Genomic DNA, 26,956 nt, shown 5'->3' with positions numbered 1-26,956 from the left:
GGAACGTAGAAGACTGTCGGCCATACCCTGGCCAAAACAAACCTTGACTGTTTGCCGTGTACATACAAAATAGTAGTATGAAGAAGGAAGTGGAAATGGACCACCGCTTCATAACCTCAACCTGCTGTATGTCTTGTCCATTTACAATGCATCTGGAAAGTATTCACAACGCTTCTCTTTTCCACCTTTTTGTTATGTTAAAGGCCTACTGAAATGAATTTTTTGTATTTAAACGGGGATAGCAGATCCATTCTATGTGTTATACTTGATAATTTCGCGATATTGCCATATTTTTGCTGACAGGATTTAGTAGAAAACATCGACAATAAAGTTCGCAACTTTTGGTCGCTGATAAAAAAAGCCTTGCCTGTACCGGAATTAGCGTGACGTCGCAGGTTGAAAGGCTCCTCACATTTCCCCATTGTTTACACCAGCAGCGAGAGCGATTCGGACCAAGAAAGCTACGATTACCCCATTAATTTGAGCGAGGATGAAAGATTCGTGGATGAGGTACGTGAGAGTGAAGGACTAGAGTGCAGTGCAGGACGTATCTTTTTTCGCTTTAACCGTAACTTAGGTACAAGCTGGCTCATTGGATTCCACACTTTCTCCTTTTTCTATTGTGGATCGCGGATTTGTATTTTAAACCACCTCGGATCCTCTTGAAAATGAGAGTGGAGAACGCGAAATGGACATTCACAGTGACATTTATCTCCACGACAATACATCGGCGAAGCACTTTAACGTGATAGCATCGGGCTTAACTGCAGATAGAAACAAAATAAATAAACCCCTGACTGGAAGGATAGACAGAAAATCAACAATACTATTAAACCATGGACCTGTAACCACACGGTTAATGCTTTCCAGCCTGGCGAAGCTTAACAATGCTGTTGCTAATGACGCCATTGAAGCTAACTTAGCTACGGGACTTCACAGAGCTATGCTAAAAACATTTGCTATCCACCTACGCCAGCCAGCCCTCATCTGTTCATCAACACCCGTGCTCACCTGGATTCCAGCGATCGACGGAGCGACGAAGGACTTCACCCGATCATCGATGCGGTCGGCGGCTAGCGTCGGATAGCGCGTCTGCTATCCAAGTCAAAGTCCTCCTGGTTGTGTTGCTGCAGCCAGCCGCTAATACACCGATCCCACCTACAGCTTTCTTTGCAGTCTTCATTGTTCATTAAACAAATTGCAAAAGATTCACCAACACAGATGTCCAGAATACTGTGGAATTTTGCGATGAAAACAGAGCTTTTTGTATTGGATACAATGTGTCCGAATACTTCCGTTTCAACCATTGACGTCACACGCATACGTCATCATACATAGACGTTTTCAACCGGAAGTTTCGCGGGAAATTTAAAATTGCACTTCATAAGTTAACCCGGCCGTATTGGCATGTGTTGCAATGTTAAGATTTCATCATTGATATATAAACTATCAGACTGCGTGGTCGGTAATAGTGGGTTTCAGTAGGCCTTTAAGTCTTATACCAAATAATAATTTCCGTCCACAAAATTCTACACACAGTACTCCATAATGACAATGTGAAAACGTTTTTTTTATAGAGATACTGTATTTGCAACAAACTAAGAAATCACAGCCTTTGCCATGAAGCTCAAAAGTGAGCTCAGGCGCATCCTGTTTCAACTGATCGTCCTTGAGATGTTCCTTCAGTTTGATTGGAGTCCACCTGTGGTACATTCAGTTGATTGGACAAGGAGAAGCAATATAGGATAGGATAGACTTCATTTATCTCTCTAGGGAAATAATGTGGTTCAGTGCAGATACAAAAGAGTAAGGGTAATGTAGATTTTAGACCAGGGGTGTCCACACTTTTTCTGCAGGCGAGCTACTTTTCAATTGACCAAGTCGAAGAGATCTACCTCATTTATATATATAATTTATATTTATTTATGAAAGAGACGTTTTTGTTCACATGTTGAAGGTGTACAAAATACATGCATGTTTAACACATAGATTCCTTTCTTTCATGAAGACAATAATATAAGTCGGTGTATTACCTTATTCTGATGACTTGCACTGATTGGAATCAGACAGTAGTGCTGATAACGTCCACATTTTCAAATGGAGGAGAAAAATAGTCCTCATTTCTGTCCAATACCACATGAAAGTGGTTGTTTTTTGGCATTTTATTTGTCCAGCTTCCATACTTGTTTTTATACACTCCACAAGAAATAGATTGACGGCTAACTCCCTAGCTTGCTAGCTTGTGCACGTTAGCTTTCGGAGACTCTTATTTTGTTAGCGCAGGCAGGATGAAGCAGCGCTTTTATTGTGAAGACAGGAACTGTGCAGTCGGTATTTAGAGTTTTCACAGCAGGTACAGCGCGAGAGTCTGTTGAAATAAAGTGTTTCTCGCCATCCTGTCAGTAATTTTTTCCTAATAATGATCTCACAAGACCCTCTGGTGCTGTGAATGTCAATCAAGTGACGTCATAGTGAATATTGATGATCGCTAATTTTTAGGTCTATTTTTGTAATGACTGGCCTGTGATCGACTGACACACCCTCCACGATCGACCAGTAGCTCACGATTAACGTAATGGGCACCCCTGTTTTAGAGCATATTGCCCATACCTAGATGTTGATAATGGTGGTAATTTGGGTCACTTTATAATTCAATGTAATGTTCATACGGTTACATTTCCCAAAACCAGAGCCCAGCAAAGTTTTTTTTCCTCAAAGGAACAAGTGCAGCATTTTCAATAATTCACCCAGGTTAATGTGATAGTTTGTTTTGTGTACCTGCCCCTTTTCATAAAGACCTGTACCGGTACCAAAATTATTTAGATAGTTTTCAGTACTTTTTTAAATAAAGGGGACCACAAAAAATTACATTATTGGCTTTATTTTAACAAAAAATCTTTCGGTACATTAAACATATGTTTCTTATTGCAAGTTTGTCCTTAAATAAAATATTGAACGTACTAGACAACTTGTTTTTTATTAGTAAATAAGCAAATGAAGGCTCCTAATTTAGCTGCTGACGCATGCAATAACATTGTGTCATTTATCATTCTATTATTTTGTCAAAATTATTAAGGACAAGTGGTAGAAAATGAAATATGAATCTACTTGTTCATTTACTGTTAATATCTACCGTATTTTTCGGACTATAAGTCACAGTTTTTTTCATAGTTTGGCCGGGGGTGCGACTTATACTCAGGAGCGACTTATGTGTGAAATTATTAACACATTACCGTAAAATATCAAATAATATTATTTAGCTCATTCACGTAAGAGACTAGACGTATAAGATTTCATGTTATTGAGCGATTAGGAGTGACAGTTTGGTAAACGTATAGCACAGGGGTGGGCAATTAATTTTTACCGGGGGCCGCCCGAGCACTGCTGAAGGGCCACATCGACAATATTTCAATTCAATTTTGCTCAATATTATTTTTGATATATACCGTAAGATAAATAATAATAATAATTATTATTATTAATAATAATATTAATACTTCAACATAGTGTGTGTAACAGCATTCCATGACTAATATAAATAAATGAACATTAATAATAAATGACAGTAAAATAAGCACACGTATGACTGAGGAGTCATAGTGTAACTTTGTGTGGTGTTTGAGTTGTCCGACTTTTTGTGTGGCCATAAACGCACCAGTGGTTTAGTGGTATGCGTGTTGTTGACAGATGACAAGTTGGTTTTGGCCTGGTTTGTACGGCAGGAAATGACTAGTTTTTCGAGATAGAAGTGTTTTACTTATGTTTTTGGTGTGGTTATGTCCGAATATAAACAGTTTTGCTCAATAAAGTGATCGATATAATTCCTGTCCTCGAAGCATCTCGATAGACGTTACAATAATTGAACGGTGTTGACGAACACCGTTAGGGCCGCTTGTTGTCACTGTCACTCAAAGTTGCATTGCAAAATAACATAGAATAAATACGTTTATTTTGTTTAGAATTCAGATGGGATTTGATTTGGTGCGCGGCATATATTTGCTGTGCGCAGCGGACGCTTGAGCAGTGCGCAATTGCGCAGGCGCGCACCTTAGAGGGAACGTTGCTTGGCAGTCCATGTCTTGTTGAAAACATGCCATTCGTCATCAACTTTTCTCTTTTTAGCGTCTCGGGTGTAAACCGTGCATCACTAGTCACTGCATGTGCACCTTCACTCGCAGGTTACACACGGACATACGCCCATAAATAATACTTTTCAAAATTAAAGTTAAAGTTAAAGTACCAATGATTGTCACACACACACTAGGTGTGGTGAAATTTGTCCTCTGCATTTGACCCATCCCCTTGATCACCCCCTGGGAGGTGAGGGGGGCAGTGGGCAGCAGCGTAGCCGCGCCCGGGAATCATTTTTGGTGATTTAACCCCCAATTCCAACCCTTGATGCTGAGTGCCAAGCAGGGAGATAATGGGTCCCATTTTTATAGTCTTTGGTATGACCCGACCGGGGTTTGAACTCACAACCTACCGATCTCAGGGCGGACTCTCTAACCACTAGGCCACTGAGTAGTATTGCGCGCACGACATAGATGTTTTTTCAACTTTATTTTGTAATTTGTGATTGCAGCTGTTCACATTCCCTGTCCACACGGAAGTAATACAAATAACGATTTTCAAAACAAAAGCAGCACCGTTGTATTGCACACTCGACATAGATACTTTTTCAAATTTATTTTGTAATTTATAATTGGCCTCACGCAGGCCGGACAGGGACGCACAAAGGGCCGGATGCGGCCCGCGGGCCGCAGAATGCCCAGGTCTGGTATAGCATGTTCTATATGTTATAGTTATTTGAATGACTCTTACCAAAATATGTTACGTTAACATACCAGGCACGTTCTCAGTTGGTTATTTATGCCTCATATAACGTACACTTATTCAGCCTGTTGTTCACTATTCTTTATTTATTTTAAATTGCCTTTCAAATGTCTATTCTTGGTGTTGGGTTTTATCAAATAAATTTCCCCAAAAAATGTGACTTATTCTCCAGTGCGACTTATGTTTTTTTCCTTCTTTATTATGCATTTTCGGCCAGTGCGCCTTATACTCCGAAAAATATGGTACTTACTTTTTCCTTTAACATGTCCTATCTACACTACTGTTAAAATGTAATAATCACTTATTCTTCTGTTGTTTGATACTTTACATTAGTTTTGGATGATACCACAAATTTGGTTATCAATCTGATAGCAAGTCGTTACAGGATCAAGGGTTTATGAGCACAAGTATTATTCAAAGTCCTCATGTGTCCAGGGACATATTTCCTGAGTTTATAAACATAATATACATTTAAAAAAAACGAAAGAAGATGTTGTGATGCCAAAAAATATCGACGTAATCATAGTAGTATCGACTAGATACACTACTGTACTTGGTATCATTACAGTGAATGTCAGGTGTAGATCCACCATGGCGTTTGTTTACATTTTGACGCTGGTGAGCTACGGTGTGCAGTGAAGCATGTTTAGCTATTCCTTGTCCTGCAGGGATGATACTTGTAAGAAACGTACTTTATTTGTCGCCATGGAGGCGAGGATTAGTGATTTAGAAGTAACTAAAACACTGCCGACTGGGGCTGGACTTTACCCGCTAGCTAGCTAGCCATGTCTTAAAGCACCTCTTCCGGTGGGCGTTTCAGTGTTATAACTTCATCTTCATCGTTCGTTTTTTAAGCCAAAATGCGTCCGTTCTCCCTTTTCTGTCTACACACTGTGTCTGCTTGTAAGTACTCCATGCTCGTCTGCTCGTAAACCAGCAATGACACGACATGACGGGGGCGCGGGAGAGGAGGGGGGCATGTGAACCGGTACTTTTCAGAGGCGGTATAGTACCGAATATGATTCATTAGTATTGCGGTACTATACTAATACCAGTATGCCGTACAACCCTAATACACAGTAAACGTGCCTTACTTCATTTCTGCTAGAAGAATAGGCGGTCTAGTCATGGCATCTTAGGCAATTTTGCGGCCCTCCAAATCTGACCTGTCAAGTACTGTTTGCTGACTGATCACATGACCAACTATTTCCCTCGTTATTTAATCCTCCTCAGTGTCTCAACTCCATTTCCCCCTCTGCTGATGGCTACAGGCAAACACCTCTGCATGCTGACTGACAAGGCAGCTTGAGAGTGCTCTTAAAGTGGTGCTACACAAGTCCGAGTACCTGTAATTGTGTTGCAGCAGCAGCAGCGTAAAGATGGCCTCTCGAGGGCTGGGCTGTCATCTACTGAAGGTGACAGTAACAGCCCGTTTTTATCTGCCAGCGGGAGCAACAACAGCAAAAACTCCTCCCAGTCCTGCACTGTATTTTTTTTTGACAGCAGTGGTGAGCCCACTAAAATAAGCGTGCATGTATTTGCATGCTGTGTTGCTCGGGGCCCAGTGGATGAGCCACCTCCTGACCTCTCCCAGCCAGCTGTCATGGTGACACTAAGCTACAGAGGAATGGCCCATGCGCTCAAGGCCTTCTCGCAAATCCTGTCAAATGTTCAACTGCTATTGACATGGCTTATCTTGACAAACATGGATTACACAGGCTAGGATGCTTGTCAACCATTTCTGAAGGCTCTTCTTGAGCCCCGCACAGCATGCACTTGATTGCAATAATACTTGTGCTCATAAACCCTTTATCTAACCGTCTTTATTGATTGCTGAGAATTTTATTGCATGCCAAACAAGGTGAGAGTTCAACATCTTTTTTAATAATTCACAGTGTTCGCTTAGGTCTATCCTTGGGATCTGTTAATTTTTTGGTCACCTTATGATTCACGGGCTATAATTCGATTATAAATCAACTATTTATGCATCTTTAATTATTATAGTGTATATTATTATTACATATCTATGGCTCACGGTGCTGTCACATTGTGTGGATATTATTCTCTCCCGACTCACTAATGTATTTGCTAATTTCCTCCATTTAGCTGGTTGCTCTCTGCTGTAACGCTGCAACTACTTGTTATTATGTTGTTTCACTACTTTAATTTGTGTTTAAGTCCTTTTGTTCTCCTGTTGTCGAACACGTTTTTAGATATTTATTGTATGACATAATGCACTTATCTCAAGTTTCTACTAGGGTTGTGCGATATAGACGATGTAAATGTTATACATTTGGCTGACAACAGAGCTTTTACTATGTTATCATTCTATCGTGATAAAGCGTGTTGATGACACATTCTAGCTGTCCTGTGAATTTGACTGCAACAAGTGAACAAGCGCGTCCTCAACGCATTTTTAGCATTCTTGCTAACAACTACTGTAATGTCAAAGTGCAAAGCCACTTTTAGGTAAGCAATCTTCAGCTCCACTGGAGGACTAGTCTAGAACAGTGGTTCTTAACCTTGTTGGAGGTACCGAACCCACCAGTTTCAAATGCACATTCACCGAACCCTTCTTTAGTGAAAAATATAATTATACATATATTTTTTCAATTCAAGACAAAGTTATGTTTTTTTTTACTGGTGCACAAAATGAACCGTGCATGAGCATTACCTTGTTCCAAGAACAAAACTAACACAGTGCATGAACTCACAACAAATTACTGTCAGGTTCAAACACCGAACTATCTATTACACAAGACAAGAAGAAGGAATCAAGCAGAGACAGAGTTGAATTTTACTCATGAGGAGAGACGTATTGGGCTGTACACTCAGTTACAGTTTCACCCTACGCTCTAAGGTACAGTCCCACATGCTCCTCTATTTATTCGGGAGGTCCCTAGTTAACATCACTAAGGCTGCTTCTGAAGGGAGGGATAATGCAAGCAGCCCCAGTAGACACAATACGTGATTATTCAGAATGGAAATGTGCTAATACTCGTGATTTCGCCCTGTCTGCGTTGAGGTACCCGATGTCCGTCCTTGGCTGTCAGCAGGCAGGGTCTGGAAACAAACTGCTGACACGAGACAACTCGCAAAGCAAGATTACAAGTTGTGCCTTTGCACAGATAGAAAAGTACAGCTTCAGCACAATTGATAATAACTATAGCAACGGCCTTTAAGCATATGAGTTGTGTGATAACTTATACATAATTATTCTAACATTTACACACCTGCAAATCAGATGGAAAATTAAAGGGAACATTGTTTGGGGGTATCATAACACGGTGATAAGGAGAAGTTTTTATTTACACGATGAGTCGGGTGTGTCTTGACCTTCGCCGAACCCCTGAGACCGACTCACCGAACCCCTAGGGTTCGATCGAACCCAGGTTAAGAACCACTGGTCTAGAAGGATATGTTGACTACTAAGCTATACCTCTAAAATGCAAACAAAGGTGGGTGGATCGACACAAATATCGACAGTGACAAATAAAGTCTCAATTATGGTCGATACTATAGTGGTTAGATTTATATTTTTTATTGTCAAAAAATCTTTTGCTGCTTTTGTCATTGTTTACAAATTCAGGAAATAAGTCATGAGGGCTTCAGTGGGCAAAAAACCAAAGGATTTAGGATTACATTGCCATCCTGTGTTTTGTTGATTATAATTGTGATTCAAATGTTATCAAATTTATCGACATTGGTATCACAAATACTTCCCCTGTAACTACTTTGTACCCAAATGTTTAGTATCGCCCAAAACTATTGTAAAGTATCCAAACAGAAGAATAAGTGCTTGTTACGTTTTACCCGTAGTGTAGATATAACCATATCACAACAGAAAGTAACACGCTGTTTACAGTAAATTAGTAGAGAGATTAATTATAGTTTTGAGGAAACAATGCAACCAGAAATGACACGGTGCCGCATACGTCAGCAGCCAAATTAGAAACATTTGTAACCTGTTTAGAAATGGTTTCTATTATAATTTATATTGCAAATGCACTGAACAAAAATATAAAAGCAACACTTTTGTTTTTGCTCCCATTTTTTATGAGTTGAACTCAAAGATCTAAAACCTTACTATATACCGGTACACAAAATACCTATTCCTCTAAAATCTGTCTGAATCTGTGTTAGTGAGCATTTCTTCTTTGCCAAGATAATCCATCCCACCTCACATGTGGAATATCAAGATGCTGATTAAACAGCATGATTATTGCACAGGTGTGCCTTACTCTGCCCACGATAAAAGGCCACTCTGAAATGTGCAATTTTATCACACAGCACAATGCCACAGATGTCGAAGGTTTTGAGGGAGCGTGCAGTCGGCATGCTGACTGCAGTAATGTCCACCAGAGCTGTTGTTTGTGAATCGAATGTTCATTTCCCTACCATAAGCCGTCTCCAAAGGCGTTAAAGAGAATTTGGCAGTACATCCAACCGGCTTTACCACCGCAGACCACGTGTAACCACACCAGCCCAGGACCTCAACATCCAGCAGGTGCACCTCCATGCTCATCTGAGACCAGCCACCCGGACAGCTGCTTTAACAATTGGGTTGAATAACCAACAACTTTCTGCACAAATTGTGAGAAACCGTCTCAGGGAAGCTCATCTGCATGCTCGTCGTCCTCATCGGGGTCTGGACCTAAATGCAGTTCTTCGTCATAACCCACTTGAGTGGGCAAATGCTCACATTCGATGACATTCGATGACATTCGATGGCGTTTGGCACGTTGGAGAGGTGTCCCCTTCACGAAAGAATCTCGGTTTTCACTGTTCAGGGCAGATGGCAAACACTGTGTAAGGCGTCGTGTGGTAGAGCAGTTTGCTGTTGTCAATGTTGTGAATCGAGTGGCCCTTAGTGGGGTTGTGGTTATGGTATGGGCAGGCGTATGTTATGGACAATGAATGCAAGCGCATTTTATTGATGGCATTTTGAATGCACATCCTGCAACCCATTGTTGAGACCATAACCTCATGTTGCAGCATGACATTGCATGGCCCCATTTTGTAAAAATCTGTACCTAATTCCTGGAAGCTGATAACATCCTAGTTCTTGCATGGCCAACATACTCGCCAGACATGTCACCCATTGAGCATGTTTGGGATGCTGTGGATCGGTGTATACGACAGCGTGTTCCAATTCCTGCCAATATCTAGCAACTTTGCACAGCCATTGAAGAGGAGTGGACCATCATTCCACAGGCCAGAATCAACAACCTGATCAACTTTGCGTTAGCAAAACGAAAGAACGTACCAGAGATGTGGTAATTAGGGTGGGGGAAATAGTCAATTCACGAATGGGACGGGGAAGACCCAGGACACGTTGGGAAGACTATGTCTCCCGGCTGGCCTGGGAACGCCTCGGGATCCCCCGGGAGGAGCTGGACGAAGTGGCTGGGGAGAGGAAAGTCTGGGCTTCCCTGCTTAGGCTGCTGCCCCCGCGACCCGACCTCGGATAAGCGGAGGAAGATGGATGGATGGACGGACGTGGACCATTCTGAATTGATAGACGGACGTCCAATTCTCAATTTATGTTGAAGTATGTAATACAGACGTTTCTGAAATGCGGAATCACATGCAAAACACAGGCAAAAGAAGAGAAGCCATGCTAACCGTTATGCCATCTTGAATGTGAGGTAGGGAAAGTTGTATGAGGGGGAAAAAAAGACAACATAGTTCACACATTGAAAGACACAAAGTAAGACTTTCTAAATATGTTTTGGCTGCCAAATTCTCTTCTGAAGCACCAAATATTTATTGGAAAATTGTGCAGTTATGTCGAACTGACTTAAACTGCACTTCTCGATAACAACATTATTTCGATACTTTTCGGTACTTTTCTAAATAAAGGGGACCACCAAAAATTGCAGTATTGGCTTTATTGTAGCAAAAGATCTTACGGTACATTAAAATAAGTAAACAAACAAAGGCTCCTAATTTAGTCTGCTGACATATGCAGTAACATATTGTGTCATTTTCCATTCTATTATTTTGTCTACATTATTAAGGATAAGTGGTAGAAAATGAATTATTAATCTACTTGTTCATTTACTGTTATTATCTGCTTATTTTCTCTTTTAACGTGTTCTGTCTACACTTCTGTTAAAATGTAATAATCACTTATTCTTCTGTTCGATACTTTACATTAGTTTTGGATGATACCACAAATTTGGGTATCAATCCGATACCAAGTCGTTACAGGATCATACATTGGTCATATTCAAAGTCCTCATGTGTCCGGGGACATCTTTCCTGAGTTTATAAACATAATATGAACGAGAAAAAAACCAAAAGATGTTTTGATGCCAAAAAATATCAACGTAATCATAGTAGTATCGACTAGATACGCTATTGTACTTGGTATCATTACAGTGGATGTCAGGTGTAGAGCCACCAATGGCGTTTGTTTACATTTTGACGCCAGAGAGCTACGGTGTGTAGTGAAGGATGTTTAGCTATTCCTCGTCCTGCAGGGATGATACTTGTAAGAAACTTACTTTATTTGACGCCATGGAGGCGAGGATTAGTGATTTAGAAGTAGCTAAAACACTGCTGACGGCAGATGGACGTTAGCCGCTAGCTAGCTAGCCATGTCTTAAAGCATCTCGTCCTGAGGGCGTTTCAGTGTTGTAACTTCACCTTTGTCGTCAGTTTTTAAGCCAAAATGCGTCCGTTCTCCCTTTTCTGTCTACACACTGTGTCTGCTTGTAAGTACTCAGTGATTGTGCGCTGTTGAACATGCTCCTCTGCTCGTAAAACCAGCTATGACACAAAGTGACGACGGGGGCGCGGGGGGCGCGGCACTGGTACTTTTTAGAGGCGGTATAGTACCGAATATGATTAATTAGTATCGCGGTACTATACTAATACCGGTATACCGTACAACTCTAATAGGTACATTATAGAGTTCCCGCATTAATTTGACTCATCACATGCTTTCATGCTATTATATTAGATATTTTGTCCTCTTTTTCTGCTTGTTTTTTGTCCGTCTGGCTGGCCATGCTAAGTAGCTATCCATGCTGCAGCTTGGGTCAGCAGGTCTCGTTCTGTTACACATTACTCTCCAATCTCTCTGGCTCTGCTCAGAGGTAATTCGTCAGGCTGCCAAAACCGCCTGGCATTTCTGCCATGTGTAATAAATAAGCTGGCGGTCGGCAAGGTGCACTTTGTACGTATGTGTGCGCGCTGCTCCAAATGAAAAATCCCAGCAAATCCCTGTGATGTGTTTGTGTTCCGCAGTGGCCCTGGGATGAACTGCAGCTCATAAATTCCATAGATGATGTAGCTTTGGCACTGTTATTTTTCGGCTCCCAGTGCAGAGCTTGAACCTGAACACTCATCTTCCATCCCTGGAAGAAAAGAGGAGGCAGCGCAAGCCAGCTGTGCAGTGTTTTTACAAGGGGGAGGTTGATCACACCCCCTCTGCATATGTCCTCCTCCTGCTGCGCTTTTTCTTTTTTTTTTTCAACCATTTGCAGCATTCATGTGATCGACAGGCCGAAAATTCAATTTAATGACCTGCCTCCAAGCACGTAATATGATTTTAAAGCCTGTTACGGTCAAGGAGAGGTTCCATTTGCATAATGATCCCAGCAAGATAGGGCTGCAGCCGTTGCCATGACACTGGGTAGACATGCAGAAGAATGGAGGCAGGCCTCTGTGGATGGATTGGGGACTTGGAGTGTGGTGGCAGTTGCTTTGCAATGACGAATGGTCCAGGAAAAAGGCAGCTTTGCCTCTAATAGTATTGATAAATCTGTTGTGTGGTCCCCTTGAGGTCATTAGGGTGTGTAATTTTTACATCGTGCATGCAAACTGCATGAAATGTCACATGTAAGTAAACCATAAAATTTGCTTAGTGGGCTTCACTTCCTGGGGTGTGGTTGTGCGGTTCAACATGGAGGTTAAGTGCAGGACGGTGCACTCTCAGACGAGGGGAAGGAGGGCAGAGCGAGTGAGGATCCTCTCAATCCAGCAGCACTCTGCTGCCTAATATCCGTTTAGCATGGAGTGCACTCTCAGCACAGCTGTGCTCCATCCCCCTGGGCTCTCCTAATGTTTTAAATCTTCCAAATGTCAATATCACGCTGTTTAGAGGATGTTGAGTCAAGCAGTTCTGATTGCTGCAGTAATTGACTTAATCGGTGTAAACATTAAAGGCGGGGTTATGTGAAGCCATTGTCTGTTTTTTAATATTTTGTCTCATTTTGCTCCTCTGTTGTTTTCCAGACGGAGATTGCCAAACGGCTCAACGCTATTTTAGCACAAATTATGCCTTTCCTGTCACAAGAGGTAAGCTTGAATGCGACTCTCCATAAATGCACTACTTTGAAAGCGGCTACTTTAGGATAAATATACAACAGTGAAGTCCACACAATTGGTTCAAGGATGCGCTTTGGGTGTGAACGTGATTTTTCTCATAGGAAATAATCATTCTTTGCTGTCACACATGCTGGCTTCAGAGGCATATTTACCCCCAAATTTGGGCTGTTTTCAAATTGTTGAAGGTTGGACGTTCCACTGTAATTGTATACAATATTTGTGGTTATAGTATTTGCTAGGGGTGTAATGGTACACAAAAATTTCGGTTCGGTACGTACCTCGGTTCAGAGGTCCCGGTTCAGTTCATTTTCGGTACAGTAAGAAAACAACAAAATATAAATTTTTTGCTTATTTATTTACCAAATTTGTAAACAATGGCTTTGTCCTTTTAACATTGGGAACACTATAATAATCCTGCCCACGTTAATCAACATTAAACTGCCTCAAGTTGATGCTCAGATTAAATAGAATGACAAAACTTTTCTTCTACATATAACGAGTGCAACATTAAACAGTTTCAAGTCAACTCATCATACTTAATTTATTACAGCATTTGGGAAGCCTGTAGTTGATTTTTATTATGTAAATGTTATATTTTTATCAACATGTGATAGCAGGGACCCTGCCATTCAAAACTAGGCTGCTACATTACTAATGATTAATGTAACTATAGCTGAAAAAATAGTACAATAGCAATAGGAGAGACTACACACACACACACTGCAAAATGAGCTAACGCTACGCTAAAAGCTAATTAGCCTTCACCTCAAGCCAGGACTGCGAGCGAGCTGAGCTGCAGTTTAAGTTTCTAGAAGGTCAACGGGCTCATAGTGATGTTACTAGTAGTTGACTGGGAGGTGTTCATTATCATTTGGGAAGAGTACGCTGCCTGATGCTTACCTGCTAAACACCTATCTGCTCGACGCTGAAGCGCTGACTACATGCGCTCTGAATACGCACTGCTGATTGGCTGTTACCGCTTTGTGTGTACCAATCAGATGGTTGTGTGGGTGGGACAATGCTGGGTGCTGAGACAAAGCAGCTTGTTAAGACTTTAGCTTAGAAACTCGTTCGGTACACCTCCGAACCGAACCGAAACCCCCGTACCGAAACGGTTCAATACAAAACACGTACCGTTACACCCCTAGTATTTGCAAATGCAGCCATGGATATAAAGCGTGAACTTTACATTGGGTGCTGCAAGATGTCCTAATCTTGTCTCTGTCTTCTTCCATAGCACCAACAGCAGGTTGCTCAGGCAGTGGAGCGGGCAAAGCAGGTCACTATGACTGAGCTAAATGCCATCATCGGGGTACGTGGACTTCCCAATCTGCCACTCACCGTGTGTATACTTTACCTTTTTACTATACCTTTTTATTCCTTTTTTGACCCTGGTTTGTGGCATAAAGAACTAAATAATTTGTGTATCCTGAGCTGCGATTTATACTTCCTTATTATTAGTGCCTCTTTAAACATAAAGTGCGCTCATGTATGCAGTATTTCTGTTTTTGTTTCAAAATAAATTCTAGTGATATATGCGACAAGTGGCGCGCCAAGCTCTTGAGTTGCTCCTGCCTTGGTCTCTGTGGCATCTTCACTGCCTTGTTGTGTGTTTATAAATGAGAGCCTGAGAGCTCTTGAGAATCCTCCTCTCAGCCTGTATTGCTTTAATTGGTTAAGGTTTTAACGAGGAGCCTCATCCCTCACTGCTGACCCGGATAGCTGTGGGGAATTAAAAGGCTGAGCGTGAGCAGAACGCATTCAGCTAAAGCTGGAGCGGTGCAGAGTGTAGTCGGCCATTACGGTTCTGCTGCACACCAGAAAAGCACTTGGTGTTCATCACCGCCTTAAAAACACCATCTGTTACTCATTGATCAGCACCCTCTCAGTGCAGCAAAGATTGGTTTCACCCTCACGCTATCAGTGATCGACTACACTTGCAGAGTCTTTAGCAGAGGCTGGCCCCGCAAGTTCATTCGATGATTGGAGCAACGTATTGGAATTCAATTGATGCCCTCTTGGGGACTTTTTGTTCCAGGATGATTCCTCCCTAGAATTTGTTCCAGGGAGTTTCTTGAGGGAATTGATTTTTTTTTTCCTTGTTGGTGTGAACCAGATGTTTTATTCCACTTAACAAATGCAGACCAGTTTTTCTCTGTGTAGATGATACAATACAGATGCTTCATTATGAAGCGATGTCATTGAACAGTATGGGAGTCATTAGATTTATAGTTGTTTGTCCTTTGCATGTCTGGTCCAGTGATACCATTTTCTGGACTATTTATGGCCCCACAAATTATTGCAGACAAACGATATTATTGTCTGCATTATTTTGAAACCAAATGAAACACTAATGTAATCATAATGATATTAATGCAAGTATTCCTTTTAAACACAAACTTTGATTTCTCATTAGTTGTTTATTACTAATTAGAAAGTCAAGAGCTTTGTATTGTTCAAGATAAGTAAAACAATAAAAATACAATGGACTCTCAATCTCTTTTAGGAAAAATTGCACTTCAATAAATATTGAGCATCTTGAAGTGCAGTTTGGAAAACCTGGGTCATGTGTTTTGCATTGTTGTTGTTGTTGTTGTTGCTATAACTCAAATTCCAACAAATTGGGCATACTTCCTTGTTCGATAAAATCTGAAATATTTCCACACCGGTCGGGTGGTTTTGCAATCATCTTATTTCTTCCTAATTTTTTAACTAGTTACCTTGCGGTGCTTCACAATAGCAAATCGCAACTCTTCGTGCGCTGTGTGTGTGCGTGCAAGCAAGCGGTCCTACCTCCGCTCACTGAAACAGAGATTGTAGACGACTAAAAAAGGGTTCACTGTAGGGCTAGGCGATATATTGAATATACTCGATAAATTGCGGGTTTGTCTCTGTGCGATATAGAAAATGACTATATTGTGATATTCGAGTATACGTTCTCACGCAGTTGCTTTTAGCTTCGGGGCATTAACACTAGAAGTCCCAGCATTTTTCTGTCTACCTAGAAGACCCAGAGAGGGGTCATTTGGCCCGACGCTTTTCCCGAATACACTAATCACTCATTTTGTTATGGTAATGAGGCTGTTAGGGGCAGTTTGTCTAGGTAGACAGAAAAATTATACATGTGGGAAATGCCGAAAGGAGCAATGGCAGTGCCAGGATTGTGAGTGACTGCTCAAATGTATGTCAGTCACGTTTACATGGACATGGTTTTTCATTCTTTGTAAATATGCTTTTTTCTTTGTAAATTTTTTTTTTTAAACTATTTTTGGCACACAAAAATAACAATTGCTTCTGCAACAACCCTCCACACCAAAACTGGGAAAACAGTTGCTTTTTCATTCTTTGTAAATATGTTTTGTTTTGTATTTTTTTTAACAATAAATGTCAGAGTGTTGATCCCTTCATTCTGTTGATCCTTGCAAAAACACACACAACCTACCTCAGAACTAAAGCTTGAGCTGTAAGGTCCCCTCCCCCACACAGGCTCAAGTGGCCCCCTGCCGTGTGCCACTAACAGCCACATTTTCATAACAAAAGGAGTGTCCACAGGGGGGACTAGGGGTCAAATGACCCTCTTGTGTGTTTTCTAGGTAAAAATGTCAATTGACCCTTCTCTGGGACTTCGCGTGTTAAACTGCATGCGTGTCTCACTCTTTCTTGTCCCTCCTTCTCACAGAGACTTAAAACAAGCGCATCTTCTTACATACGTCACATACTGTCACGTGAGCAACGTCACACGCTCCCGCGGAGCAGACAGGTAGCGACATGGTAACGTTAGCTGTGATGCTAACAGCTAACGGTGTGGTTTGAGTGGTAATACGAGAGAAAGAAGGTGCGAATCTGGTAACAAATGGAGGAATAATTAATTCCCAAGAAAAACAGCACGCGGTCCATCGTCTGGCGGTGGTTTGGCTTCAAGCGGGAATATGTCTTTACATGTCAACATCTCCGTTCGGTGCCACACCAACTAAATGCCGAAGCAACTATTTCCACATCAACACCGTAGGACATATACTATTTGATATGCAGCTCATTTTTATGTGACACTTATTGAAATATCTTGTGTGACATCATGCACAAAAGTGCGCTTTATTTGTTGTAAACTATTGTAGTGGCGTTCTGTACAAAAAGTGCACTTTAATTTAGTGTTGTTTTGAAATGTCATCTTAGTGACATCATTCACAAAAGTGCACTTATACACTACCGTTCAAAAGATTGGGGTCACATTGAAATGTCCTTATTTTTAAAGGAAAAGCACTGTACTTTTCAATGAAGATAACTTTAAACTAGTCTTAACTTTAAAGAAATACACTCTATACATTGCTAATGTGGTAAATGACTATTCTAGCTGCAAATGTCTGGTTTTTGGTGCAATATCTACATAGGTGTATAGAGGCCCATTTCCAGCAACTATCACTCCAGTGTTCTAATGGTACAATGTGTTTGCCCATTAGCTCAGGAGGCTAATTGATGATTAGAAAACCTTTGTGCAATCATGTTCACACATCTGAAAACAGTTTAACTCGTTACAGAAGCTACAAAACTGACCTTCCTTTGAGCAGATTGAGTTTCTGGAGCATCACGTTTGTGGGGTCAATTAAACGCTCAAAATGGCCAGAAAAAGAGAACTTTCATCTGAAACTCGACAGTCTATTCTTGTTCTTAGAAATGAAGGCTATTCCACAAAATTGTTTGGGTGACCCCAAACTTTTGAACGGTAGTGTAGCTTGTTTTAAAATGTCTCTGACAATCTTGCACTTTCTGTTTTGGAAATGACATGAATGTTTGTGCCACTGCTTAATAACTGTTTAATAAATACAGTTTTGCTAAATTGACTTACCGGTAGTTGTGATTTCCCTCTCTGCATGAAAGTTTAAAATGAGCATATATTAATGCAGTATGAACAAGAATGTTTTAATGTCGACACATAGAATCATCATACTGCTGTGATTATATGTATCAAGTGTTCATTCAAGGTTAAGGCAACATATCGAGATATATAGGACGGCGTGGCGAAGTTGGTAGAGTGGCCGTGCCAGCAATCGGAGGGTTGCTGGTTACTGGGGTTCAATCCCCACCTTCTACCATCCTAGTCACGTCCGTTGTGTCCTTGGGCAAGACACTTCACCCTCGCTCCTGATGGGTGCTGGTAGCGCCTTGCATGGCAGCTCCCTCCATCAGTGTGTGAATGTGTGTGTGAATGGGTGAATGTGGAAACACTGTCAAAGCGCTTTGAGTACCTTGAAGATAGAAAAGCGCTATACAAGTATAACCCATTTATCATTTAATATATCGTGTATCGCGATATGGCCTGAAAATATTGAGATATTTAAAAAAGGCCATATCGCACAGCCCTAGTTCACTGCGTTCATTGAATTTTGCTATTGAATAAAGTACTGAGAGCGATGCACAAAATGAACCCTCTTGTACCCTGTTTGAAAATGAGAGACGAAAAAAACAAACAAACATGCAGGCAATTTATTGATGATGACAAACTTATCGAGTTAATATTCATTAATCGTTTGATTTATTGGTTCAGGCCTAGTTTTAATCAATATACTGTATGTTTCTATTTACTGTTGGTGTTTAGAAATGTCCTCGTTTAATGTTGACTATTTTTTTTCTTTTATCATAAAAAGCCAAATGGGTTAATACTCTGATTGAATTGCATGTTACAAACTTCTACAAGCAGAAGAATGTATGTCGGTCTGTTGGCTCTACTTTGAACAGTAGAATGTTGTCCGGTTTATACATAGTAGCCGTCTACCATGGTGCATTTTCCTGATTAAGGCCTTTCCTCACCTTTTTCCATATACACAAACTGTTTTATAAACCAGTCTGCCTGGAGTGCTGCAGGCCCGCTCATGTTGCAGGCGGTGGAGATGTAGCTACTTTATGTTTTACGAATACCTTCCCATCAGTTATTCATTGAGGAGAAGCTTTGCAAGGCATGCCAAAATCCTCATGCATATTGTAAAGCAAGGTGGGGTGAAAGAGCGTGCCAGGCAGCCTCCAGGAGCCGTCTACATGCCTTATTGATGGGGCTGAGGGCCATTAATAGGATGCAACTAGGACAGCCTCATGTGTTGAGATGACTGCTAGCAATTCCAGTTTGAGTTGCTAATAGGCCAAATACAGAAGCACCTCCGATTGTTTTGTTCTTGCAGCAAGTAGCCTTTTGTAAATGCATTTTGAAGTAAGGTCATAGGGATTTTGTGTCTAGGTTTATAAATAGCGGGTTTATTATCGACAAGTACGCTTTTGTCTGTGGGTCCTTTTTATTCTAGTTAATCAAGCCTGTTCCCAAATGATGGCAATATTACATGGCATCTGTGTGTTTTTAACCAAGTCCAAGAAAAAAAACGCCTCCTTATCATGGAAGATTAAATTAGAGGAAACGGGCCAAACTCCTTTCTTTATTTATTATTGTCTTCATTTATGGTCCTCTAATGAGGGCTCTCGCTGATCAACCATGCACATTAGCCATCAGTGGCTCATTAAACTCAATGAGAAAGGATGGCTTTCCCCTACCAATGAACCTTAATTTCCCTCATGGACAGAGTATTATAACACACTCACTGTCCTTATCTTCCTCCTGCCCTCCCCCTGCCTCCCTAGATGTATTTTGTAATTGCATTGACATGTGCCCTATAGCACAAAGGACAAGGCTCTGATGTGAAATCATGCCAGCAATTGTCCAGTGAAAGCTTCTACATGTCCTGCACTGATAATACACAAAATATGAAGAAATTAAAATACACTCAGGACTGAGTTAATATTCAGGGCCAATTGTAGTACCATATGCCCAATTTATAAGGTTGAGTTGCTGACTGAATACTCTGTTAAAAGTCAGTATGCTGTCTCACCTCCCTGGTTTTTACAAAGTGCCTCATATTGGTGAAATGGCGATAATGGCGGCTGATTGAAGCCATTCTTGTAAAAGAGAGGAGCTGCATGCCGTAACAGCAGCTGAATTATTTAGCTGGCTCGCAGACAGGTAATAAATTGCTGATGTTTTTATTGGTGTCTCAGCTAAGTATTATTTAACCTTGCTTTAAACTGCTTACTTCCATGCTAAGGGGCTTTTAACTCCCAGCCATTTCCCCGTGCCTTTCAAATATTGATGGTGAATATGGGAGGGTTGACTGAGTGCCAGCATGGGACCCCCTGCTCCTAGCTCCCACAGCAGCCCTCCAGACGCACACAAACGCGTACTCCAAACACTCAAAGTGAGACGGCTGCAGTGCCAGCTCTCGGCACTTAGCGTTCCTTCAGTCTTTTTAAGTTTGCCCGTGCAAGCAAATGATTCATGTTCTGTTAATCCGGGAACATGAGTATGATAGGAGTAAATAGAGTCTACTTGGCTTTTTTTTGGAAGTGTTTTAAAAGCAGGTAGTTGTTTAGCCCACAAGCTGTCAGATTCACGTTGCTTAAGAGGATTGCTCACTGGTGGCATAGAATATGGAGCGGCACTGCAGCGCTCTACTTTACCTGAAGAGAAATGTTTATTCTCCATTAAACGCAGGTCGAGTCAAAGTGGCTCTTTGTGGTTGCTGTTTCCTTAACTTTACATGCTGTGCAATCAAGCATCTTGATCCCCGGGTCATTAAATGTGTAGAGTAGTTGAATAGAAGTCATTCTCTCATGTGTGCAAAGCGAGGACTGGCCAAGTGTAGAAAGAGCAGTGTGATCCTGACCGTCAATGTGCTAATATCATGGAGGGTTCAACAGATCCATCTTATTTATGTGAACTACTTGCCTCTTCCCTCTGACCCACTCGGTGTCTTGTTTTGTCTACTTGCAGCAGCAGCAGCTACAGGCGCAGCACCTCTCCCACGCTGCTCACGGGCCTCCAGTCCAGCTGCCTCCGCATCCCTCCGGCCTGCAACCGCCTGGCATCCCTCCCGTCACGGGCGCGGGATCGGGCCTGCTCGCGCTCGGAGCTCTGGGCAGCCAAGCCCACCTCCCAGTGAAGGATGAGAAGAACCACCACGATCTGGAACACAGAGGTAAGGCCCAATTAGCAACAAAACAGATGTATGCGAATGTTTAGACAGCTGAATAGATGTTAAACAAGGATAAAACATCTCATGGCGGAGTGCTTCTGCGTCTCTAGAGCAGATTCGCAGGGCCCTAAGGTGGCGAGCACATCCTGTCTGTTCACATTCTGTCTGGGTAATGAGCTGATACATTCCCAGCCCATGACTGCATAAGCTATTCAACAGCTTTAGCACAGTGATAAGTGAGGCCCGGTGCCCTCAGGTTGATTCTCACGCATACTGCCAGGGGCATCTGTTATTATATGTTAACCGACTTTTTTGTTTCTCTTTGTTGTGCTTGGCTTCTTCATCATCATCACCTTCTTCACTGTGACCACCATTGTGATGTTTGACAAGCTGAGAGCACGGTGAGTGTGTACATACCTTACTTTTTTGTGTAATTTTAGCACTAATTGAAGTGTAACAATGGCAAAGAGTGCACAATTGGAATTCCTCGAGCCACAGCTTAATCTGAATACACAAATGTAATGGGTTCTTCCTTGTCTCATGCCCTACTTCACCACAAAGGTTAGTGCAAGGCTGTTAAGTAGTTGAATTATTCTTGGTGAGGCTTCTGGCCATGACCTACAACACACTAGAGCAGTGGTTCTTAACCTTGTTGGAGGTACCGAACCCCAGCAGTTTCATATGCGCATTCACCGAACCCTTCTTTAGTGAAAAATAAATTTAAGACAAAGTTATATGTTTTTGGTAACACTTTAGTATGGGGAACATATTCTAAGTAACAAAGACTTAATTTAGAGTTATTTGGATACTAGAGGAACATATTCTAAGTAATAAAGACTTAATTTAGAGTTATTTGGTTAGGGTTAGGGTCAGGGTTAGAGGGTTAGGGTTATAATAAGGCCATGCCGAAAAAGGCATTAAGTACTTAATAATGACTAGTTAAGAGCCAATATGTTACTGTTTTGCACGTTAATAAGCAACTAGATAATGGTGAATATGTTCCCCATACTAAAGTGTTACCATGTTTTTTTACTGGTGCATAAAATGAACCGTGCATGAACATCACCTTGTTCAAACAACAAAACTAACACAGTGCATAAACTCACAACAAATTACACACCTGCAAACCAGTCAGATGTTGCCGTATCCGTAATACGCCGATAGAATATCAGAATATCAGAATAGTTTTTATTGCCATTGTTTGAGAAGAAGATAGGGAGAAGTTTGTATTTACACGATGAGTCGGGTGTGTTTTGACCTCCGCCGAACCCCTGAGGCAGACTCACCGAACCCCTAGGGTTCCATCGAACCCAGGTTAAGAACCACTGTGCTAGAGGGATTTTATCTTCTTAGGGATGCATCAGATTGAAGATTGTTGGACTAAACTGGAAATGTGGAAACCAAGGCCGAAGCACCAAAAATAAATGACTATGCCAGTTATCATTATTAACATTGTGGGTGTGTCTGGGATATGTTAATGTACGTCCACATCGCAGACATGTTGACTCCCCTGTAGACGAGGCATGGGCCGGTTTTTAGATTCTGACTCTATGATAACTTCATGCAAAAATATCACGGTACAATGTTATGGTATTATAATTACAGCTCCAAAATGTGTTATTTTGAAAAAATATTTTTTTAGAGAAGTCATTTTTAAACTGATAAAACATGAAAGTGAAGATTTTGTATTTAAATTAGATAACAAAAAATAAATAAATTATTTCTAAAAAAACAAAACAAAACAAAAAAAAACCTGCTGTTATAATGTGGTCTATAGTTGCTAAAACTGCAACTCAAGTGACAACACAAATATTTTCTTTGTTAAAAAACAACATACCGTATTTTTCGGACTATAAGTCGCAGTTTTTTTTCATAGTTTGGCCGGGGGTGCGACTTATACTCGGGAGCGACTTATGTGTGAAATTATTAACACATTACCCTAAGATATCAAATAATATTATTTAGCTCATTCACGTAAGAGACTAGACGTATAAGATTTCATGGGATTTAGCGATTAGAAGTGACAGATTGTTTGGTAAACGTATAGCATGTTCTATATGTTATAGTTATTTGAATGACTCTTACCATAATATGTTACGTTAACATACCAGGCACGTTCTCAGTTGGTTATTTATGCCTCATATAACGTACACTTATTCAGCCTGTTGTTCACTATTCTTTATTTATTTTAAATTGCCTTTCAAATGTCTATTCTTGGTGTTGGCTTTTATCAAATAAATTTCCCCAAAAAATGCGACTTATACTCCAGTGCGACTTATATGTTTTTTTCCTTCTTTATTATGCATTTTCGGCCGGTGCGACTTCTACCCCGGAGCGACTTATACTCCGAAAAATACGGTACATTTGCAAACACTAAGCGGTTCAAAACATCACAACAATGTGACTTATAAAAAAGATACTTCTTTCTATCATTTAGAAAAAATAAAAGTTAGCAGGAGCTTAAAGGCCTACTGATATGCGATTTTCTTATTTAAACGGGGATAGCAGGTCCATTCTATGTGTCATACTTGATCATTTCGCGATATTGCCATATTTTTGCTGAAAGGATTTAGTAGAGAACATCGACGATAAAGTTTGCAACTTTTGGTCGCTGATAAAAAAGTCTTGCCTGTACCGGAAGTAGCGTGACGTCACCGGTTGTGGAGATCCTCACATCTGCACATTGTTTACAATCATGGCCACCAGCAGCAAGAGAGATTCGGACAGAGAAAGCGACGATTTCCCCATTAATTTGAGCAAGGATGAAAGATTTGTGGATGAGGAAAGTGAGAGTGAAGGACTAGAGGGCAGTGGAAGCGATTCAGATAGGGAAGATGCTGTGAGAGGCGGGTGGGACCTGATATTCAACTGGGAATGACTAAAACAGTAAATAAACACAAGACATATATATACTCTATTAGCCACAACACAACCAGGTTTATATTTAATATGCCACAAATTAATCCCGCATAACAAACACCTCCCCCCTCCCGTCCATATAACCCGCCAATACAAATCAAACACCCGCACAACACACTTAATCCCACAGCCCAAAGTACCGTTCACCTCCCCAAAGTTCATACGGCACATATATTTCCCCAAAGTCCCCAAAGTTACGTACGTGACATGCACATAGCGGAACGCACGTACGGGCAAGCGATCAAATGTTTGGAAGCCGCAGCTGCGTACTCACGGTACCGCGTATCCAACTCAAAGTCCTCCTTGTAAGAGTCTCTGTTGTCCCAGTTCTCCACAGGCCAATGGTAAAGCTTGACTGTCATCTTTCGGGAATGTAAACAATGAAACATCGGCTGTGTTTGTGTTGCTGCAGCTAGCCGCTAATACACCGCTTCCCACCTACAGCTTTCTTCTTTGCTGTCTCCATTGTTCATTGAACAAATTGCAAAAGATTCACCAACACAGATGTCCAGAATACCGTGGAATTTTGCGATGAAAACAGACGACTTAATAGCTGGCCACAATGCTGTCCCAAAATGTCCTCTACAATCCGCGACGTTACGCGCAAATGTCATCATACCGACACGTTTTCAGCAGGATATTCCGCGCGAAATTTAAAATTGCACTTTAGTAATCTAACCCGGCCGTATTGGCATGTGTTGCAATGTTAAGATTTCATCATTGATATATAAACTATCAGACTGCGTGGTCGGTAGTAGTCGGTTTCAGTAGGCCTTTAAAACAGAATTCCAACATGTTTTGAAAACTTACTCACAAGTCAATGAGTGTTTTGAAATATTTGGAGTGTATATTTGATTCCTAATTTGTGTATGATAGTTCATTCGTTTAAAAAAAAAAAATTCCTAAAAAAACTATTTTTTGTTTTGATATTTGTTTACTTAACCACAAATGCAACATGTTAGCTGGCTGTTGTTAGCAGTGGTGGGCCTTTACGGCCAGCAAGGCCTTCGCTGTTGGCCTAAAATAACCAGAAATCATGATCATTATTAAAGATACAATTATTTTTTAATTAATTTTCCCTGAATATCTAAAATTATTCATATTCTCTTCATGTCATATTATGCTCGTTCCAGTGCTGTTGTTTTTAGTTTTAGTTTGTAGCCAATCAGGATTCAGCTAGCTTATGTTGCCATCTTGTACCGAATCTGCCCGAGGCCTTCAGAATCAACGATGCGGGCGTCCGTGCACTGTAAGTGATCGGGGACATACAGTTGATAGACAGTTGCGATAGCCAATCAGATCACGAGTTGTTGTCAGTAAGGCCTTCTAGATGGCCTCACGTTGAACGTGATATTTACGTGTTGTTGACAGTAGCCTATATAAGTAGCCTGATGTTAACGAGACTGTGATTGGATTCTCCCTTGTCACTCCAAAGTGAGTATCCATTCACAAGGTTCAATTTAGCAGTAAGCGGTAAGTGTTGCGCCGTAGCCAGACCGGGATAGCAGAGGAGAACAAAACGATGGCAGATATATATTTGCAAGGCCAGTTACAAGAAGGATATTTAAAGAGAAACTACATCTTGTGAGACGATGTCGGCCAACCCCGGAAGCTAGCTCAGCTGTTCTGGCCATAAAATGGGGAAATGCTCGCCATTTCCACTAAAATAAGCCGACGACGAGGAGTAAAACTGGCTTATAAAGCGTCGAATAGGTGCTACAAATTGTGAGTTCAAATATTTTATTTTTTCACTTTTAATATGTTTTTTGCAATTTTAATTTTGACAGTACCACGTAAGATATATTTTAATTGCTTATGCGTTTTAATTGATTTTTAAATGCGCCAGAAAATAACCTATTTTGTACACTGTTGAGGGGATTAGGGCGTAAATGTGTTCCTGTATAGTATTTCTCCAGCAATGGTCATGTGGTGACATCAATTATGGTTTTTTGAGAGGTAATCATTGAAGTCGGACATCACTGAAGGCCTAGGTGGGAAACGCACGGCCCGCTCCTGGGTGTTCGCCAGCGTAGTATGCTAATATCATCCTCAGTAACAAGTTAATATTTGTGTTACTAATACCTGACGGGAACGGTAGTTATTCCATGTTTACCTCGACCTTGAAGTTAGCATATATACCGGTAGTAATGGTAGGTGCTCCCTTAGATGCACTATCCAGTTTCCTGTTGCTGCAAGCAGCATGCTAAGCACATTAAGCATGTCTGACAACATTCCTCCTCCACCGTGGCAGTCTGTATTATACGGCAGGTGACGCGTTCCCAAACAGTTGATTTAGTCATTTTCAAACAGAAGCTAGCCCCATTCATCAGCCTGCAGAGCTGTGTGCACCGGGAGGGGTCCTGGTATTGCCACTGTCGCCAAACGCAACCTTAAGAATTTCTAACTTTTACTTCCGCTTATACCGTACAGACGTGAAGAAAAATGTTACCGTATTTTTCGGATTATAAGTCGCACCGGCCGAAAATGCATAATAAAGAAGGAAAAAAACATATGTATATAAGTCGCACTAGAGTATAAGTCGCATTTTTGGGGGAAATGTATTTGATAAAACCCAACACCAAGAATAGACATTTGAAAGGCAATTTAAAATAAATAAAGAATAGTGAATAACAGGCTGAATAAGTATACGTTATGAGGCATAAATAACCAACTGAGAATGTGCCTGGTATGTTAACGTAACATATTATGGTAAGAGTCATTCAAATAACTATAACATATAGAACATGCTATACGTTTACCAAACAATATGTCACGCTGATATACGTTTAGTCTCTTACGTGACTGAGATAAATAATATTATTTGATATTTTACGGTAATGTGTTAATAATTTCACACA

The 26,956-nt window shown here is 41.0% G+C and overlaps 1 protein-coding gene across 1 annotated transcript in view; it reads left to right on the top strand.

Annotated features, from left to right (window-relative positions):
• Positions 1–26,956, top strand: part of tle3a (TLE family member 3, transcriptional corepressor a) — a 54,108-nt gene that overhangs the window by 7,252 nt on the left and 19,900 nt on the right. The window contains exons 6-8 of the mRNA XM_062061088.1: positions 13,078–13,140; positions 14,408–14,512; positions 20,978–21,182. Of these exons, the coding sequence (XP_061917072.1) occupies positions 13,078–13,140; positions 14,408–14,512; positions 20,978–21,182 (373 nt within the window). The remainder of the gene's footprint in view (positions 1–13,077; positions 13,141–14,407; positions 14,513–20,977; positions 21,183–26,956) is intronic.

Source organism: Entelurus aequoreus, linkage group LG10, assembly GCF_033978785.1.
Source record: "Entelurus aequoreus isolate RoL-2023_Sb linkage group LG10, RoL_Eaeq_v1.1, whole genome shotgun sequence".
Classification (NCBI taxonomy): domain Eukaryota; kingdom Metazoa; phylum Chordata; class Actinopteri; order Syngnathiformes; family Syngnathidae; genus Entelurus; species Entelurus aequoreus.
Note: the sequence above shows the minus strand (reverse complement) of the source record. Positions and strands in the feature narration are given on the sequence as shown.